The sequence below is a fragment of the Epinephelus lanceolatus genome, chromosome 20, assembly GCF_041903045.1.
Source record: "Epinephelus lanceolatus isolate andai-2023 chromosome 20, ASM4190304v1, whole genome shotgun sequence".
NCBI classification, from domain to species: Eukaryota; Metazoa; Chordata; class Actinopteri; order Perciformes; family Serranidae; genus Epinephelus; species Epinephelus lanceolatus.
In genome coordinates this window covers 1,007,221-1,028,247 of record NC_135753.1, presented here as the reverse complement: position 1 = coordinate 1,028,247, position 21,027 = coordinate 1,007,221, and the positions used below count along the sequence as shown (strand labels likewise).

General features: G+C 42.2%; 1 protein-coding gene across 2 annotated transcripts in view; it reads right to left on the bottom strand.

Moving 5' to 3' along the window:
- steap2 (STEAP family member 2, metalloreductase) overlaps positions 1-21,027 on the bottom strand; it is a 185,112-nt gene that overhangs the window by 17,920 nt on the left and 146,165 nt on the right. The window contains exon 6 of one of the 2 annotated variants that reach the window (XM_033639369.2): positions 6,715-8,844. The exons of the other annotated variant lie outside the window; for it this stretch is intronic. Coding sequence (XP_033495260.1) covers positions 8,551-8,844 — 294 coding nt within the window. The 3' untranslated portion in view covers positions 6,715-8,550. Of the gene's footprint in view, positions 1-6,714; positions 8,845-21,027 lie in introns of those variants that run through there. 2 annotated transcript variants of the gene reach the window in all.

Below are 21,027 nucleotides of genomic sequence, written 5' to 3'. Positions count from 1 at the left end.
AATAAAATTTGCACATCCCCCACCACTTCCACTAGTTCTATCCTAACGAATACTAGAATATTCCCTTATAATGAAATCCAGATTTGATTTGAGCCATGTCTCTTGTATGCAAATAATGTCAGGTTTTGTTTCTATTTCATCTATGTATTTTTTAAACTCTTGTCTATTTGCAATGAGGCTTCTAGCATTCCACTGGAGTATGAACATTATGGAATCAATGGCTGACTTCCCCCTGATGTCCCTAAGGTCTGCCTTTATTTTCTCCGATGATAAATCCTTCATGTTCAGGAACTTTGCTGCTTTCACAATGATGTGTTTGATGTGAATGTTTTTTTCTGTTTTAGTTTTTGCTTGCTCTGAACAGTTTATGACATATGCTAAAAACAGTACTAGTTTATCAGTTGTCAGCCCTGTCTGGTAGTTATGTGCACCCTTTTTCTTGTTTTGTTCCATGTTTTCAGTTCTTTTTCTTTGCCAAAATTCTTCACTGCTTCTCTTCTGATTTGTTGGATTTTAGCAACCTCCTTCCTCATTATGCACCCTCCATACCCTGTTGTGTGATTTCCTCCACAGTTGCAACATTTGATTGGCTTGTTTTCTCCACATTCTCCATAAGAATGTTCCCCTCCGCATCTTCCGCATCTCTGCTTTTCCCTGCACACTGTAGCAGTGTGGCCATATCTTTGAAATTTGTAGCATCTGATAGGTGACAGAACATATGCTCTCACCATTTCTAAATGCATTCAACCGTATTATTTCTTTTATTGTTCCTCCTTTAATCATCTTTTTCAGCTCTCCCAAAATTTCTCCCAATGGTATTCCCGATATCACTCCCTTGACACCCCTCCCTCCACCAACTGCTTTTCTTTCCACAACTTCTTTCTTACAAATTGTCTGTAGCTTAAGTGTTTTGTCTTTCTGCCCAGCCATCTTACACTCAATCAATCAATCAATCAATCAATCAATCAATTTTATTTATAAAGCCCAATATCACAAATCACAATTTGCCTCACAGGGCTTTACAGCATACGACATCCCTCTGTCCTTATGACCCTCGCAGCGGATAAGGAAAAACTCCCCCAAAAAAACCCTTTAACGGGGAAAAAAAACGGTAGAAACCTCAGGAAGAGCAACTGAGGAGGGATCCCTCTTCCAGGATGGACAGACGTGCAATAGATGTCGTACAGAACAGATCAACATAATAAATTAACAGTAATCTGTATGACACAATGAGACAGAGAGAGAGAGAGAGAGAGAGAGAGAGATGCAGGTAATGACAGTAGCTTACAACAACATTATTGAAAGTAATAATATTATAGTTATAGTTCTGGCTACTGTGGTACAATATGTTGAAAGTATGTATTAATATCTGGCAGTATACATGTGTGACAATAGTCATATGTGTATAATAACAGTAGAAGTATGACTAATGATTAATGATGGCAGCAGCAGCAGGAGGCATCTGGCAGGACCACGGCAGCAGCACAACCACACACGTCACGCTGTCCAGGCACCACTGTGATATGAGTTAATCTGAGAGACAGTGGAGCACAAAGGCTCCGGAGAAGAAGCCGAGTTAGTGACATCCAGAATGGCCGAGTTAGCAAGATGCAGTAATAGAATACGAGAGAGAGAGAGAGAGAGAGAGAGAGAAAAGGAGAGAAGGTGCCCGGTGTATTATAGGGGGGTCCTCCGGCAGACTAGGCCTAAGTCAGCCTAACTAGGGGCTGGTACAGGACAAGCCTGAGCCAGCCCTAACTAGCTTATAAGCTTATAAGCCTAACTAATAAGCTTTATTAAAGAGGAAAGTCTTAAGTCTAGTCTTAAATGTGGAGACGGTGTCTGCCTCCCGGACCGTAACAGGAAGATGATTCCACAGGAGAGGAGCCTGATAGCTGAAGGCTCTAGCTCCTGATCTACTTTTGGAGACTTTAGGGACCACGAGTAACCCTGCGTTCTCAGAGCGCAGTGTTCTGGTGGGATAATATGGCACTATGAGCTCACTACACTTGACAAACAAGCTGCCATCTCTTAGCACTTTCACTATTTCTATGTCCCTAAGTGCTTTCTTCAAACAATTTGTCAAAGTGATCGGGCTTTCAGAGGATATCTCATGTTCTGTTTTAAATTTCAATATTTGAATTTTCACTTTGAATAACTCCGTCATTATCTTTTTTCTTACTTCACTTCTTTCCTCATCATCTGTAAGCGCACGCTTACTGGCTGGCATCCTCGTACTATTGCCCTCCTTTTCTCGTCTCTTTCTTGGATTCTGAACGGGGGTCCATATTTCCATTTTATCGTCATCAGAACAACCACCACAACTACTTGCCATTCTGCTCCAGTCACAATCCAGATTATGCCTTTACCGCCGATTTCCAATTGATCTGTTCTGTACGACATCTATTGCACGTCTGTCCGTCCTGGAAGAGGGATCCCTCCTCAGTTGCTCTTCCTGAGGTTTCTACCGGGTTTTTTTTCCCTGTTAAAGGGTTTTTTTTGGGGGGAGTTTTTCCTTATCCGCTGTGAGGGTCATAAGGACAGAGGGATGTCGTATGCTGTAAAGCCCTGTGAGGCAAATTGTGATTTGTGATATTGCGCTTTGTAAATAAAATTGATTGATTGATTGATTGATTGATTTGTTGCATTCTCAGTTGCAATTGGCTCGTGGACATGGCTCATGGACATTACTGATGTTGCTCAACTGGCCATATTCATTCCTGGTGTTGATTCATTTGTGTTGTTGATGAGAGTTTGACTGTCACCAAGGAGTTCCTTGAGTTGGTGCCGATGGCAGACACCACAACAGCAATTTTTTTTAACATTAATTTTTTACATTTTTAGCTCTCTGGTTGGAGCGCTGGACAGGATCGGGGTTGACTGAGCCCATGCTGTCAGCCTTGCTACGGACGGTGCGCCATCAATGATCGGTAAAAAGGCAGGTGTTGTGACAAAATTCAGAGAAAAAGAAAAAATGTTGACATTTGGCTGCAAATGGAGGGCACAGTTTTTGGACTTTTCACTGTATTTTGCACAAGGACGCATTGTATTGCAAGTCGTTATGAACTGATCACGTCATGGAAGCGGTTGTCCGAACTGTTAATTTCATCCGAGCCAGAGGATTGAACCAGTGTCAGTTTGACAGCCTTCTTAATGATAAACACATTACCCATGGCCTGCTGTACCACACCAAAGTACAGTGGTTAAAGTGAGGATCTGTGCTCATGCGTTTTTTTATTTACAAGAGGAAATTGGACAATTTATGAAGCAAAAAGGAAAACCAGTGCCGGAGCTGCAGGATGCGGTATGGCTGCGGGACCTTGCATTTATGGTGGATATTACAGAGCACTTGAATATTCTGAACAAAGTGATGCAAGGCCGCAACAAAGTTGTCACATAGTATTATGACAGCAGAGCTTTACAGTTGAAGCTGGCTTTGTGGGAGGTTCAGCTGTCATATGGTGACCCTGCTCATTTCCCCCATTTAAGAAATGTGAGTGCTATTCAGCGGTGGACTTAACATTAGGCAAATCTAGGCGGTTGTCTGGGGCCCCAAGTTTCTGAGGGCCCCATAAAACTCCTCATACATTCATGGTTAATAGAGGTTTTTTCTTATTTGCACACATTGTTATTGTTTTTGATTAAAATCCTTTTGCTAAAATGCCAGCAGAATGCTTATTGTATTATGTGTGTCTTGGGGACCCCCTTCAATCCCCACTACATCAGAATCAGAATCAGAATCAGAAATACTTTATTGATCCCCGAGGGGAAATTATTTATGTTACAGGTGCTCCTTGCAAGAGAGGAAAGATATGTGAAAATATAAGAAATTTAAACAATAGTATTTACAAATATATAGTTAAATAAACAGGAATTATTAACAAACATAAACGTAAATAAATATATATATATACATATATATATTGTAAACTGAACAAGATTATTTACACAAACAGAATATATACAGTCAGGGTGAATGGGGTTATTGCACAAGTTACATTAGATTATTGCAGTGTGTGAAACTCAGAGGGAGGAGTTGTACAGTTTGATGGCCACAGGCAGGAATGATTTCCTGTGGTGCTCAGTGTTACATCTTGGTGGTATGAGTCTCCCACTGAAAGTACTCTTGTGCCTGACCAGCACATGGTGGAGTGGGTGTGAGACATTGTCCAAGATAGTTCGTAGCTTAGACAGCATCCTCCTCTCTGACACCACCATCAGAGAGTCACACTCCCTTCCCTGGTTCGCAGTTGTATTTCAGACTCACTAATGCACATGATCTGTTTCACAAATGCACACACTCTGGTTCACAAATATAATGTTTATGCAAACTTGTAATATAAATTCGGAAATGCACACAATCTGTTTCGCAAATACACATGCTCTGGTTTACAAATATAATTTTTATGCAAACTTGTAATATAAATTCGGAAATGCACACGCTGTGCTTCACAAATATTATTTTGAGGCACACTTGTAATACAAATTCGCAGATCATGCGAATCGCTGAATGTGCGTTTACAAACTGCTTCTCATTTGTGAACCTCTCTACATTTGTGAGAGAAATCTGTGTGGTGAATTTTGAGACTCCCCTGACATCACAGGTCAACGAACATCACCATTGGCTGATAAATCTGTCAATCAAATTTATGATTCTGATTGACAGATTCATCAGTTAATCAGGTGTGTTTGCTTTCAGCCAATCATATGGCTCCTTACATAGGCTGTATTCATAGTTTATGTTCATTCAAACATGTTACTTGGCTAAGCAGAACGCTTCAACTCATTATAATTCAATAACATTGCATGATATACAACGAGGGGATAATAAGATAAATGTGTCACTTATAGGTTGAGACTGATCCATGTCTCTTCCACCGTTTCAGTCTAGCGCGTCTTGTTTGAACACTGCAAACAGTAGCTCAGTAGCTCTGTGATTGGTTTAGAAGTGTGGAGAAAATGTAAGGAGCCATACGACTGGCTGAAAGCGAACACACCTGATTAACTGATGAATCTGTCAATCAGAATCATAAATTTGATTGACAGATTTATCAGCCAATGGTGGCGTTCATTGGCCTGTGACGTCAGGGGAGTCTCAAAATTCACCACACAGATTTCTCTCACAAATGTAGAGGTTCACAAATGAGAAGCAGTTTGTAAATGCACATTCAGCGATTTGTATGATCTGTGAATTTATATTACAAGTTTGCATAAAAATAATATTTGTGAAGTAGAGCGTGTGCATTTCCGAATTTATATTACAAGTTTGCATAAAAATGATATTTGTGAACCAGAGCATGTGCATTTGCAAAAGAGATCGTGTGCATTAGTGAGTCCGAAATACAAATGTGAACCAGAGCATGTGCATTTGTGAAAAACCCTGCATGAATTCATTCATTATGAGACTGATCTCACCCCATAGATATCCAACTTGAGGTAACTGACTTGCAGCGTGACTCAGATTTGAAAAACAGATTTGCCTCGGTGGGCTTGGACACTTTTTTATCAGTATCTTTTACGAGGGTACCCAAAATTGATAGCCCTGGCTGCAAAGGTTTTGTGAATGTTTGGGACCACTTACCTTTGAGAACAACTTTTTTCTGTGATGAGCATCAATAAAACAAAACTGCATTCCAGACTCACACACAAGCACTTATATGAAATTCTGAAAATGGTAACAGCTCAGGATTTGACACCTAACATTGATGCACTTGTGAAGGCTAAGAGATGCCAGATCTCAGGAGCAAGTTAAGTAGTGAGTAGCCTACTTCATGTAAAATTCTGCTTCAGAGGCTTTTCCAGCCTGACCAAAATACAGTGAATACTTATTGTTGTCATATTTAAAGATATGGAACACTGTGCAAAATGTTGTCAATTTGCAGGTTTAGGTCAAAGAATCTATTGCTAAGGTACTGCCAAAGCTTTTGATCTCTAAGGCAGGAGATAACTCAACCTGCTTCTTCAACAGCTTCCACTTAGTTTGGTGTGGTGAAGCCAGCATAACTGCACAAATGTATGTAAAAATGCACATTTAATGACTGTGAGCAGTAGTTAAAATTGCACTATTTTTCTTAAGAAATTTCAGGCTGTTCATTATCTGTTTCGTAAATGCCATTTTCAGTAATTGTGAATTTTTCAGAATGTTTTTGCACTAATGTTTTGTACCTTTTTAGATCCACTGTGATCTGTAAATTGTAATGCACATGTAAACTAATAGTGAACAATAGATTGACGGAATGTGGAAATACTGAGACACATTGTTGAAACTGCAGTTATTTTTGTGAAGACATCTCAGGCTGCTTACCATCTGTTTTGTAAATGGATTGTTCAATAATTGTGTTTGTAATTCTTTACACTAAAAGAAAGTAAACAATTTGGAGGTGTTATTTATAAGGTTATTATGCGGTGGTTTTACTGGTCAGACCCTCTTAGCATCAAAGTGGGCTGTATGCGGCCCCCCCCAACTGAAATGAGTTTGACATCCCTGCACTAAAGTAAACATATTTATTATATTACATTACATTTCTGCCAATACATCTCCCTAAATCCCACACACTGGACCTTTAAGTAACAGTACTAATACCACACAGTAAAAATATTCTGTTACTGGTAAAAGTCCTGCACTGAAAATATTAATAATAAAAATGAATAATAAAGGTATGTAAGTACAAACAAGAAAATGTATTTAAGTATCAAAAGTAAAAATACTCATGCAGAAAATTTTGAATCCATTTAATCAATCAAAAATAAACTTAATAAAAGGAAAAGCAGCAAGTCCTCATATTTGAGAAACTGGAGCCATGAAATGTTTTTGCATGGAAAAATAATTTAAACAATTATCAAATTAGTTGGGGCGGCACGGTGGTGTGGTGGTTAGTACTGTCGCCTCACAGCAAGAGGGTTCCTGGTTCGATCCCGGGTGTGGGAGCCCTTCTGTGCGGAGTTTGCATGTTCTCCCTGTGTCAGTGTGGTTTCTCTCCGGGCACTCCGGCTTCCTCCCACAGTCCAAAGACATGCAGATTGGGGATTAGGTTAATTGATAACTCTAAATTGTCCGTAGGTGTGAATGTGAGCGTGAGTGGTTGTCTGTCTCTATGTGTCAGCCCTGCGATAGTCTGGCGACCTGTCCAGGGTGTACCCTGCCTCTCGCCCGATGTCAGCTGGGATAGGCTCCAGCCCCCCCGCGACCCTCAAGAGGATGAAGCGGTTAGAAGATGAATGAATGAATCAATCAAATTAGTTGCCAATTAGTTTTCTAACCAATTGAGTAATAGTTTAAGCTGCACTTGTATATGGTTTGTGTTCAAAAACCTAATTTGTAAAGTAACTAGCAACTTAAGTTATCAAATAATAGTGGAGTAGAAGTAGAAAATTGTATTCAAGTATAGTATTTGAGTATATGTACTTAGTCACATTCCAGTACCGGACAGCAGAGGAAGTAACTGAGATTGCAGTCACTGGGATCAATGAACCAATTATAGCAATTTTTATTTGGCCCATGAATTTATTGATAATCTAATCATTATAATTATTATTATAATAATCTAAATTTGATTATATGATTTTCATTCATTTTTTTCTGTTCCTTAAATTTGAAACATTTTTTTTCTTGCATTGGACAATTTGTGCACTGTGAAAATTTTTTTTTTCTCTTGTCTTGGTCAGAGTACTCACGACCACTTGTAAAATGTTCTCATACCAAAGAGAAGAGCCAAAATAATAAAACATTGATGAATCCTTGAAATTAATGGGTACTAACAAATAAGGACAAACAGTAAATACAAACAAAAATAAGAGAAAATTTGTTTATATTGCCTCTTGCATTAGGCCCAATTTAACTAAAATAGGAACAATTTCAAACACTAAAGGATGTAACAGAAACTAGTAATGTGCCCCAATCTGATCTAACTTGATATAATTTCTCCTATGTGACTTACCCATTTCCAAATTGAATTATTTTTGTTGTGAACTGTGAGAATACAAACAATACTGAAAAGAAAACTTGTGAAAACTGAAGTGTATTTTGAAAACAGACAATGCATGTAACAGGCTAAAGTTTACGCGGTGTCCCAGAACGTCAACAACCAATGCACCCAGGGTACCTTGCATGTCATATGTCGACGTGGAAAGTCCACAACCAAACGCTTATATGTGACGAGGTCAGAGTGAGAATGTATTGTATGCATCTGTTTTCCCCTGCCGAGTAGAACAAATAAAATTAGAGTTCAGTCATGACAAAAACTCTGTAGCTCAGTGTAATGTCTAAAACAGATACAATCAAGTGAAGAATATTCCATTTTACAGTTTAGATGGACAAACTGTAACACACCAGCAATAACAACACGAGGTCAGGAGTTTAAGTGAATAGTAACAGCTAATCACTACACAATTCACATCAGCAAAAACTGTCTACTGTAACATAGTAAGAATACCCCTCCCCCATTGAGAATCATGAATAAATAGTGTTCATTTCCTTCATTAAAACAACTAATTATGGCAGTACTGGTAAATCAAAACAATGAGCGAGCAAACAGCTCTGTGCTGCAGCAATCACATGATGGTAATTCTCTCAGGTGAAACGTGGGCAGCTGAGCCCACTGGCTCCAGGCGCTGGCACCGGTGGTGATTGCTGTCCAGGCCCCGGCGGACTCTGTGGAGCTTGCTGGCCACACAAGGAAGCAGCATCAGCACCTTCCCCAGGATAACACACACCGGCAGGGCCAGGGCCACCACAAAGCTGGGGGGCAGGTAGAAACGGTAGGCTTCCTCCTCAAAGGCTCGCTTCCATCCAAACAGCAGGCCGTGGAAAGTAGCAATGAGCAGAGCGATGTAGCCTAGCGTGGACTGGTCGAACAGGAAGACTCATGATGGTACACAGTAACAACTAATGTGATCATACAGCAAAGAACCAGGTCAGACACACAACACCAGCTACACTAATAATGCCATGTGACAAATTTAACTCTGTAGAAGGACAAGGTCACACATGAGTGAATGCAGGCAAGTTACCATCACCGGCCGAGGTGATATTTGTATTGACTGTGGGCAGTGCCAGGTGTGAGGGACACAGAAAGCTAGCTGGCTAGCTAATGTTTGCAAGCTTGCAAATAAATATTGCGAAATATGATGTTAGTGGTGCGTTTACAAAGAAACAAATTTGCTTTGCCACTTGAAGCAGATGTTTTATTCATCCCTTTGCTTGCATTAAGTTGAAGGTGACAGGAGATGTATATTTGCCAATGTTAGTTTTGTGCATGTGTGACCATACCCTACATCCTACATAACCCATTTACTCTATTTAAGCTATTCCTGTTGCTCTTCTCAGCGTTTAATGTTTAAATCAGGGGCTTTCAAATTATGAACTGCTTTCAAATTGAAATTCAAAATTGAGTTGTGAGTTACAGAGGGACTGATGTCAGGCAATGATGCTGTGAGCTAAAATGGACAGGTGCATGCTGGTGGAAGTTAGTCATTGAAGTTTAGCCCGCTGATTTGACAAAATTAAGACTTTGTGAAGCTGCTGGCAAGAGGCTATATCCTTGCCTAAGCTAGCTACTGATGTGGCCATAAGCCGGTGCTGGTGACTGAGAGGTGGTGGGAAATGAGAAACCAACTATTTATTTGACCAAGGGGAAAACGCATGTGCCTAACCTAGGAACCCAATGGAGAGGCTACTGGAGTGGCTGGTCTTTAGCAACCCAGTGCACACCCAGTGCAGTAAGTGAATCTGTTTTAATGTTTCTTTTACTGAATTAACTCGATTACTTTTGTCAGTTACAAGTAGTTACTCTATCACAGCAGTAAGGGGACAGCAAAGGCCAGAGCCAACAGAATCTTTGCGACAGCGGTCACCAGAAAGACCACAGATGACCATTTTCTCTGCACGGCTCAGGATTGTGACAGAGGAAAGAGGAGCTTTCAGGACAACAAGGGAAAAGAGATAAATTAATTAAGTGTGCATCCCTTAGCAGCATCATCCAGCAGCAGCCAACTGTCAAAGTAATTGAGCTATATCAAAGGAAATATACCTATGTTTTGATACATAATTTTATGGTATGTTGTTATGATTGTATATTTTAGGGCAATATACACAACAAGTGGTTAGGTCATTATTTGATGTTGAGACCAATTTAATTTGTCTACTTTGATTCTGAATAATATTTACAGTATTTTTATTGTCTGGCTATTTTCAGAAAACCTTAAGAAAAATTATTTTCTTCTGTGGTTAGCCTATGTTATGTGTTCACTGTGTGGTTGATGAATACGAGGCAACAAACAAAAATTCAAGCCTCAGGCAAAGGATCCAGCTACAATGCCAGATTTAATGAAACAGAATCAAAACTCCTCAACTAATATATTGTTGCATTCTGTAGTTCAGAGAGTGCATAACCAGGGAGTTAAGTTAGACTCTCAGGAAAATGAAGCGCTGAGTTTGACAAGAAATTACAGCACACACATACATTGATCAGCTGGATAACCTGCACCATCAAAACAATTTGAGACTCCTAAATGTGCAGGAGAGGGAAAAAAAGAATATACAAATTATTGTAATTATTATTATTATTATTATTATTATTATTATTATTATTATTATTAATTATAACCTTTTTAGTTCAAATCTTTGAAGAAAAATGGAGCCTAGGGCTTAAGGAAGGGGACATTGAAAGAGCACACCATGTTGGGTTAATTAAGGAAAATGCTACATACAGTATCTTCAGGCAATCATATTCAGGCTGTGACACCAGCAGAAGAAGCTGCAGATTTTGAAACTGTCCTGTAATTTCAGAGTGGTGACAGACATGTATTTACACCTTTGCTCAAAGATTTTTGTCCGTTAAAAGAACAATTACACTGGCTGAATATTAAAACTTATATATGACATCCAGCGATGCTATTTGTGTCCTTTCTCTCTTTCTTTTCCCTGTTCTCCCACTTTCTCATTTTAAGCCACTAAGAATTTATAGTCTCACAAGCTGTCCTTTTTTCTAATAAAAACAAATCTAATAAAAATGTATAGTTATACCCCTTTTCTTTTCTTTCATCTCATTTAATTATCATTATAAACACACATTTGTTTGTATTTATACATAAGTACAACAAACTGTCTATAATGGCCAGTATACACTGTGCAATTTTCGGCTGTCCCAGTTCTCCACCAAACCATCCAAAGTATACTCTCAGTGGCAGAGTAACAACACGAGAACAGATCCACCCAGGGCTCAAACTGAAAAATACTGGAGGAGCATATGGGAGAAGGAGGCATCACATAACACCAATGCTCAGTGACTAGTGGATCTAAGAGCAGACTACGGCAATCTCCCAGAACAAGAGCCACTTAACATTACAACAGCAGACATCCAAGAAAGAGTATCAGGTATGACAAGCTGGACAGCCACCGGACCCTGACATGATCCACACCAACCGGCTAAAGCAGGGGTGGGCAATTATTATTCCTAGGGGGTCACATGAGAAACCCAGATTGTTGCCGGGGGCCACACAAATTTTTGTCACGCTGTACCTCAATTAATTTTATCGCTAAGATTAAATATAAAAAACATACTGTACACTTACTCTTAGTCTTCAGCATTTATCATATTGAAAATCACTCCAAACTGGACTTCCGGTGACACCATGTTGGAGGCAGCAGCTTAAAACGGAGCTCCGTTGCTTCAACTGTTAATTTCCTAACAAAAATACTTAAAAATCGGCAAACTTGCACAAACTCGGCATGGCAACTTCTTTGAGAGGCAAAGGCTCAAAACAGGAGCACATGAAGGACAAAAACGAAAATTTGAATCAGCTAACTTTAATATAGACTCCGAGTGGTGCGGCGGATGCTAGCACATGTGACCCTGGGTCCAAAATATTAGCTGAACTGGAGAAGTTAAGGAAAGAAAATCTAGACGGACACACGCAGACCAGATTATTGCTGACAAAACTTGAATCTTCCATGCAAGAACTCGAAGGCGAAATGTCTAAACTTGAAAAAAGAACTACGGAAGCAGAAGGACGTATTAGCGCTGCGGAGGACATCGGGATGAGACACCAGAGAGCAATACGGTACCTGTTACATAGAGAGATGGAACTGACGGCCTGGTGTGAAGACCTGCAGAACAGGTCAAGACGGAATAATTTAAGAATTTACCGGGTGCCCGAAGGGAGTGAAGGAAAGGATGCGAAGGCTTTTGTGAAGGACCTAATTCAATCAGTCCTTCAACCGATGCCTGAAGTGAATTTACAAATAGAGAGAGCCCACCGATCCCTACCAGCCAAGCCAAAGAACCCCGATGCCACTCCGAGATCACTGATTGTCAAGTTTCTGGATTACTCCATGAAGGACGCTATTCTAAGACAAGCCTGGAGCCAAAGGCAGATCCTCTACAAAGCAGAGCCGATATTCTTTGACCATGATTACTCGCCGGAGTTGCAAAAGAAGAGAGCCCAGGTGCAGGATGCAATCAAACAGTTAAAACAAAAAAACATCAGCGCCAAATGCATCTACCCAGCACAGCTAAGGATTTTCACTGGTGATGGTGAAAAGACCTACTCAACGCTAACACATGCTCTCCTGGCGCTACAGGAGCTCGGGATTCAGGTCCGGGTGGATGAGAGGGAGCGGATAGAGAGCGAGCTGTCACGCTACAGGTGGAGCATCGCGGGAGACGAGGGAAAGACCCAGCGGTGCTACCGGCTATGGATGTCAAGGCTTTCCTCAGTGGAGATGAATGAACAATCAACGTTAGGATGAATACCAAGTTCTACTACAATGGACTGAAAAATCCAGTTGGGTATTTGGAAGTTCACTTTATTTTGTTTTTTCAATGTTATTTGTTCTATTCTGCCTTGAGATTGGATTTGGGTCATTGTCATTATGCATCATTTCAGTTGTTCTTGATTTTATGTGTATTTGTTAAATGCTGAGAGGAGAGCATACCAACAAGCACAAATTAATAATACATGGATAGTTTAAATTGTATAAGTTATAATGTAAAGGGTATAAGTAGTCAAATTAAGAGAAAAAAAATATTCAACCAACTTAAAAAACTACACTGCTCTATAGCAATGATACAGGAGACTCATTTGTCAGAAAAAGAGCATTTAAAATTAAGGAGAGAATGGGTGGATCAGATACATAGCTCCTCCTTCAAAAACGGGAGGAAAAGAGGAGTCGCCATCCTGCTACATAAATCAGTTTATTTTAGTCGCGAAAAAACAATTGAGGATAAAGAGGGTAGATATGTGATGGTCGTCTTGAAAACGAACCCCGTTTTTCGTGTGGGGGTTCCCGTTCTAGACCGATTCACGTCTCCATAAACGTTCAAATCAAACATGTAATGTACTCACCTCATAGGCACAGATGTTAGGAAGGTGTACGGGGGGTTGCCGTGTGTTTGTATATCCATTATTGTTCAATAAACATGCATTTTATCTCGGATGTCTTGAAATTTTCTTCATCCCTTCTTCGTCCTGCAATGAATGAGTTCCCCCGGCTTTCTACTGCGCCACAGCGCCACAATAGCGGTTGGGAGGTGTATTGCACATTGGTAGTAAGTCTTGGTCCAAGGCTAGAGCCTCATACTACCAATGTGCAATACGACGCACACACAGCGCCACTATAGCAGTTGGGAGGTGTATTGCACATTGGTAGTAAGTCTTGGTCCAAGGCTAGAGCCTCTTACTCCCAATGTGCAATACACCTCCCAACCACTATAGTGGCGCTGTGGCGCAGTAGAAAGCCGGTGCACTCAGTCATTGCAGGACGAAGAAGGGGTGGAGAAAATTTAAAAAGATCCGAGATAAAATGCATGTTTATTGAACAATAACCCCCCATACACCTTCCTAACATCTGTGCCTATGAGGTGAGTACATTACATGTTTGATTTGAACGTTTATGAAGACATGAATCGGTCTAGAACGGGAACCCCCACACGAAAAACGGGGTTCGTTTTCAAGACGTTCGTGCAATGAACGTCTTGGTCCAAGGCTAGATGGATCCCCAAAAGGTCCCATCCAACTACCGGCCAATAACCTGCCTCTGTACAACATGAAAGCTCCTGTCAGGCATCATAGCCGCTATCATGAAAAGGTATATGCCCCAATACATGAGCAAGGCCTAAAAAGGAACTGTTAGCAATACCAGGGGAACCAAGCACCAGCTACTGGTCGATAGAACAGTCACCCAAGACTGCAAGACCAGGCAGACCAAGCTGTGCACCACCTGGATTGACTACAAGAAACACTATGACTCAATCCCAAATACATACATATGTATTGATATTGGAATGCTTGGAAATGTACAACATACATACAAATTACTGTATGCAAACATCAAGGATGCATACAACTCATCCCCTCTGCCCACTGGGCCGCTCAGACCACAACCTGGTCCATCTGTCCCCTGCTTACATACCCCCCACCATTGGGTATGTGAGAAAATGGTCTGAGGAGACCAGCATGGCACTGAGGGACTGTTTTGGAACAACTGACTGAGGAGTGCTGTGAAGTCCAGATGGGGAGGACATTGACAGTTTGACTGACTGCATCACAGACTACATAAAGTTCTGCGTGGAGAACACCGTACCGACCAGGAAGGTATGGTGCTTCTCCAACAACAAGCCGTGGGTTACCCCTGATCTGAAAGTGCTTCTGAATGAGAAGAAGAGGATTTTTAGACCAGGGGACAAAGAAGAGCTAAGGAGGGTCCAGAGGGACCTTAAAAGACAATTAAGGAGGGGCAAGGACAGCTACAGGAGGAAGTTGGAGGGGCACCTTCAACACAGCAACGTAAGAGAGGTGTGGAGAGGCCTGAATACAATCTCTGGCCACAACAACAACAGCGGAAGGGGCCCAGAGTCCGGAGACCGGGGTGGACGAATGAACTGAATCTGTTTTTCAACAGGTTTGATTCAGCTCTATCTCCCTCCCCCACCCACCAGAGCACAGACCCAGGGCTAGGGATGGGTATTGTTAAGATTTTAACGGTACCACTACTCTTATCTTCCTGTTATGGTCCGGGAGGCAGACACCGTCTCCACATTTAAGACTAGACTTAAGACTTTCCTCTTTGATAAAGCTTATAGTTAGGGCCGGCTCAGACTTGCCCTGTACCAGCCCCTAGTTAGGCTGACTTAGGCCTAGTCTGCCGGAGGACCCCCCTATAATACACCGGGCACCTTCTCTCCTTCTCTCTCTCTCTCTCTTTCTCTCTCGTATCCTATTACTGCATCTTGCTAACTTGGCCATTCTGGATGTCATGTAACTCAGCTTCTTCTCCGGAGCCTTTGTGCTCCACTGTCTCTCAGGTTAACTCGTATTGCAGTGGTGCCTGGATAGTGTGACATGTGTGGCTGTGCTGCTGCCGTAGTCCTGCCAGATGCCTCCTGCTGCTGCTGCCATCATTAGTCATTAGTCATACTTCTACTGTTATTATACACATATGATTATTGTCACACATGTATACTGCCAGATATTAATACATACTTTCAACATATTGTACCACAGTAGCCAGAACTATAACTATAATATTATTACTTTCATTAATGTTGTTGTAAGCTACTGTCATTACTGTCTGTCCTGCATCTCTTTCTCTCTCTCTCTCTCTCTCTCTTTCTGTCTCATTGTGTCATACAGATTACTTTTAATTTATTATGCTGATCTGTTCTGTACGACATCTATTGCACGTCTGTCCGTCCTGGAAGAGGGATCCCTCCTCAGTTGCTCTTCCTGAGGTTTCTACCGTTTTTTTCCCCCGTTAAAGGGTTTTTTTTGGGGAGTTTTTCCTTATCCGCTGTGAGGGTCCTAAGGACAGAGAGATGTTGTATGCTGTAAAGCCCTGTGAGGCAAATTGTGATTTGTGATATTGGGCTTTATAAATAAAATTGATTGATTGATTGATTATCGATACTGCTTATCGATCCGGTATTTTAACGGTACTCTTATCGATACTTTTTGAGGAAGAAAAAAACAAATTAAGATCATAAATTGCTTTATTTTCTCAATTCTCATTATGCAACAAAATAGTTTTTTAACAAAACATTTTACTTTTTACAACTTGAAATGTAAAATAGATAAAATAATAGTGTTGTCACGGTACAAAACTTGGGACCCACGGTATGATACCAGTGAAAGTATCACGGTTCTGAGTAGTATTACAATACCACAGCAAAAATTAGGCAGATGTGCCTTTTGTCATTTATAAAAACATAAACCACTTTTCTATAATACATCAATGATATTTCAATGGAATAAATTACTTATTTACTTATTCATACTTCAAAAACAGCATCAATAAGTGATTAACATAGGGGGGATCAAAATAAAATAAAAAAATGAAATAAAAATCAACCAGCCACCCTCTTCCCCTGACAAGTAAAGAACAGTCCTTAAAGTGCAGTGAGGTTTGTGGACCGTTCCCTGCCACAAAGTGTAATGTGAACGGCTCGTTTCTCCTCTGACATGCCACATACCTGTGTGCTGCCACGGCTTGGCTGTTCAGGTACTACTGGGCAGTCATGACATCAACAAAGAGGAAAATATTGGACCTGGAGCCAGGCTTCTCCGTCGCCAATAAGCCATTATCTTGTGCCGGAAACCCTATTTAGTAAATAGGGTCGCAAAATAGCTAATCACGTGTTGGCTGCTAGCATAATGTTACAAACGTGGACTGGATGTAACTGAACTAGCTGTGCTAGGGCAGTGAAACCCTATACGTCTGAATATGATGCACTTTCGCAAGGTGTTTTGACAAATTACTTGCGTTACCACCACGCGCTGTGTCTGCATCACCTCTTGTAATTTAAAGCCACACTTTTGACCATTTGGCTCTCTCTGCCATCGTTATCTATCTAAAGGTAGGCTATGAGCTTGAGTTGGTGTGTGCGCTGTGTGTGTGTGTGTGTGTGTGTGTGTGTCACTGGAACAACAGCCCCATCCCCTTCTCTCCACTCACACAGCAGACAGCCAGGGTGAGCGACACAGATCTCTCGTCTTCAGGGAGAATAGCAAAAATTATGATACAATGACGGATAATTGACGGAGTTGGTGAGATAAATGTGCAAGATAATGTTTATCTTGTTAAAAAAAAAACAAAAAAAACCTGCAACTGCTCAAGTACCGATAGCAGAACCGTTAAGGTCAGAGCTTATCAATACTGCGGTCTTGGAGAATGTAGCCCTGGGGCTTGTTCAATACCGGAGTTCGGTACCCATCCCTACCCAGGGCCCTCTCACCCTCTCTGGCACACCTCCTCCCCCTCCCTCAGGACATCAGGGACATCAGCTGCACCCTCCCCTCACCTCTTTACCCCCCTCCACTTCACACCTCCCTCCCCCCATCTTCCTCAGCTGGAGTCACCCCCCGCCCCCCACTGCAGCCTCTCCATAACAGCTGACCAGGTGAGGAGGGGGCTCAAGAAGATCAAAGCGAGAAAAGCTACTGGTCTGGATGGCATCAGCTCCAGACTGCTGAGGGACTGTGCAGTTCTGCGCATCTTCAACCTCAGCCTCAGTCTGGAGAAGGTTCCTGTCCTGTTGAAGACTCCCTGCGTGGTTCCTGTACCAAAGACTGCACACCCCAGGGAGCCCAACCACTTCAGACCTGTAGCCCTGACCTCCCACCTGATGAAGACCATGGAGAGGATTATATTGAACTACCTCTGACCCCTGGTTAGAACAGAACTGGACCCCCTGCAGTTCGCATATCAGATAGGCATTGGGCTGGATGATGCAGTCATCTCCCTGCTCCACCGATCACTGTCTCACCTGGAGAACACTGGAAGTGCTGTGAGAGTCATGTTTTTTGACTTTTCCAGTGCTTTCAATACAATACAGCCATCTCTGCTCAGGGGGAAGCTGGAAGGAGCTGGAGTGGACTGCCACCTGGCTGCGCCACCCTCCCCAGCAGACCACAATATGTGAGGCTTCATGACTGTGTGTCTGATGTGGTAGCCTGCAGCACAGGGGCTCCACAGGGGAGAGTCCTCGCCCCCTTCCTCTTCACCCTGTACACATCGGACTTCAGATACAACACGGACAGCTGCCACCTCCAGAAGTTCTCTGGTGATACAACCATTGTTGGGCATGTGTCAGAGGGGAATGATCTGGAGTACAGGGGGGTCATCATGGACTTTGTCAATTGGTGTAAGGTCAACCGTCTTCACATCAACGCCAGCAAGACAAAGGAGTTAGTTACTGACTTCCGCAGGAAAGCGCCCCAGACTACTCCAGTGAACATCGAGGGTTTGGACATTGAGGTTGTGGAGGAGTACAAATATGTGGGTGTTCTCCTCAACAATAAACTGGACTGGTCCTCGAACACCAATGTCCTGTACAAGAAGGGCCAAAGTCGTCTTCACCTGCTGAGGAGGCTGAGGTCCTTTGGAGTGTGCAGGGCACTGCTACGGACTTTTTATGACACTGTGGTAGCATCTGCCATCCTCTATGCAGTGGTCTGCTGGAGCTATGGAAGCACGGAGAGGGACAGGAAAAGACTGAACAAGCTGGTCAGGAGGGCTGGATCGGTCCTGGACTGTCCCCTGGAGACCATCAAGGAGGTGGGTGAGAGGAGGATGTTAGCCAAGCTGATATCCATCATGGACAACACCTCTCACCCCTACATGAGACAAGTCCTACAAGTCCGTGCACTGAGCAGCTCATTCAGCAGCAGACTGCTGCACCCACAGTACAAGACGGAGCGCTACCGCAGGTCATTTATCCCATCATCTGTCAGACTCTATAACAGCAAGACCCTGTGCAATTTATATACTCTGTGCAATATCCCACATCTATATTATACTGTGTATATATTGTAAATAGTCTTGTGTGTACAGTAATTCAATTTAGTGCCTCACTTTTTTATATATATTTTTTTACCTCTATGTACATATATTTATATATGTATGTATATACATATATAAACATATATATATATATATATATATACTGTCTATTTTCTATTTTTTATGTCACCCTCCTTTTTCTGTCTGTGCTTCGAGCTGCTGTGACATGTGAATTTCCCAAGTGTGGGATTAATAAAGTTTTATCTTATCTCTTATCTTATCTACATCAACAGGACACTAAGAGCTTTCATCAAGAAATCAATGGGGTTGTGGACAAATTACCATCAAGTACAACATATACCAAGGTGATGCGCTGTCCTCACCACTGTTCTGCATAGGCCTGAACCCCCTCAGCCAATTCATCACAACGTGTGGCTACAGATACCTTTTCCAAAGTGTATCAACCATCAGTCACCTCCTCTACATGGATGACATCAAACTGTATGCCAGGAGTGAGCAAGACACTGACTCACTGATCCACCACACCATGATCTACAGAAATGACATCAGAATGTCATTCGGACTAGATAAGTGTGGACGGATGGTGTCCAAGAGAGAAAAGATGATCACTTGACGCCCTCCATCCACCCAAATGCTGTGGGCTAAGTAACCCCCCCTCACAGCAACAGTACTCCCTGATGGGAGTGGCCCCCCAACAGAAAAATGAGCCATGCCACACCACAAAAACTGCTCAGGAATGGCCTGAGGAACATGGCAAAAAGTTCAAGGTGTCAACCTGGCCTCCAGATTTCCCAGATCCAAATCTGATTAAGCATCTTGGGATGTGCTGATACCCCTCCTTACAACTGATAGGTCTCAAATGATCCAAAGCCAGCACCCCAGTGCCTGACACCACAGGACACCTTCCAGAGGTCATGTGTCCATGTCTTGACATGTCAGAGGCAAGTCCGATCCAGGGAGGGAGGCCCCACCGTGGATTAGGGGTACCTCTGAGGTACCAGCACATCCCATGGTTGCTTGATCAGATTTGGATGTGGGGAATTTGAAGGCCAGGTCGATGCCTTTAGCTCTTTGTCACGTTCCTTGGGCCACTCCTGAGCAGTTTTTGTGGTGTGGCTCATTTTTCTGCTGGGGGGGACACTGACATCAGGGAGTACCGTTGCTGTGAGGGGGGGGTTACTTAGCCCACAGCAGTGTTTGGGTGGGTGGAGGCTGTTAAGTGGCATGCACATGAATGCCATGACCAAAGGTCCCCCAGCAGAACATTGCATTGTAACAAAATGATCAATGTTACTCAAGGATTCAAGGATCTTTTATTGTCATTCACATCACATTTACAAGCAGTAGAAACGAAATTTCGATTCTCAGGTCCCGGTATAGCCCATGTAAACAATACAAATATATACAATAAATATAGAAAATATGAAGAAAATATAAAAAGATAAGTAAGAAAATAAAAAAATAAAAAAATAATAATAATATAAATAAGTACAGTGTAATAAGAGCAGCAGTATTGCACTATTGCATTGTGAATTAATATGAATTAATTAACGTAATAGCACTTGGATAAAAACTGTTGAGTCTGGAAGTGTGAAGTGTTGATGACCTCAAGTGCTGGTAACTGTGTACCAGTGATGTTCTGGGCTGACTTGACAACCCTCTGGAGAGCCTACCTTTCAGCAGCCGTGCAGCTGGAAAACCACACGAGCATGCAGTTTGTCAGGATGCTCTCAATGCAGCAGTGATAGAGGGACACAAGCAGTTCCTGGGACAGTTTGGATTTTTTCAGTGTCCTCAAAAAGTACAGCCGCTGCTGTGCCATCTTTACCAGTTCAGTGGTGTTGTGAGTCCGTGTGAGGTCCTGGGAGATGTGTGTCCCCAAGAATTTAAAGAAAGGCACTCTCTCCACAGTTTCTCCTTTGATGTATAATAGAGCAGGACTCCCCTTCTGTTTCCTGAAACAGTGTTGTTTTGGAGGTGTATAGTGTCAGATTGTCTGTGGAGCACCATTCAGTCAGTCTACAGACTTCATCCCTATAGGCAGACTCATCTCCATTCTGTATCAGTCCGACCACAGTGGTGTCATCTGCAAACTTAATAATGGTGTTTGTGCTGTGTGTTGGTGTACATGTGTGTAGAGGGCAAACAGAAGAGGACTCAGCACACAACCCTGTGGGGCCCCAGTGTTGAGTGTCAGGGAGGAAGAGTGGTGGGTCCCCAGCCTGACCATC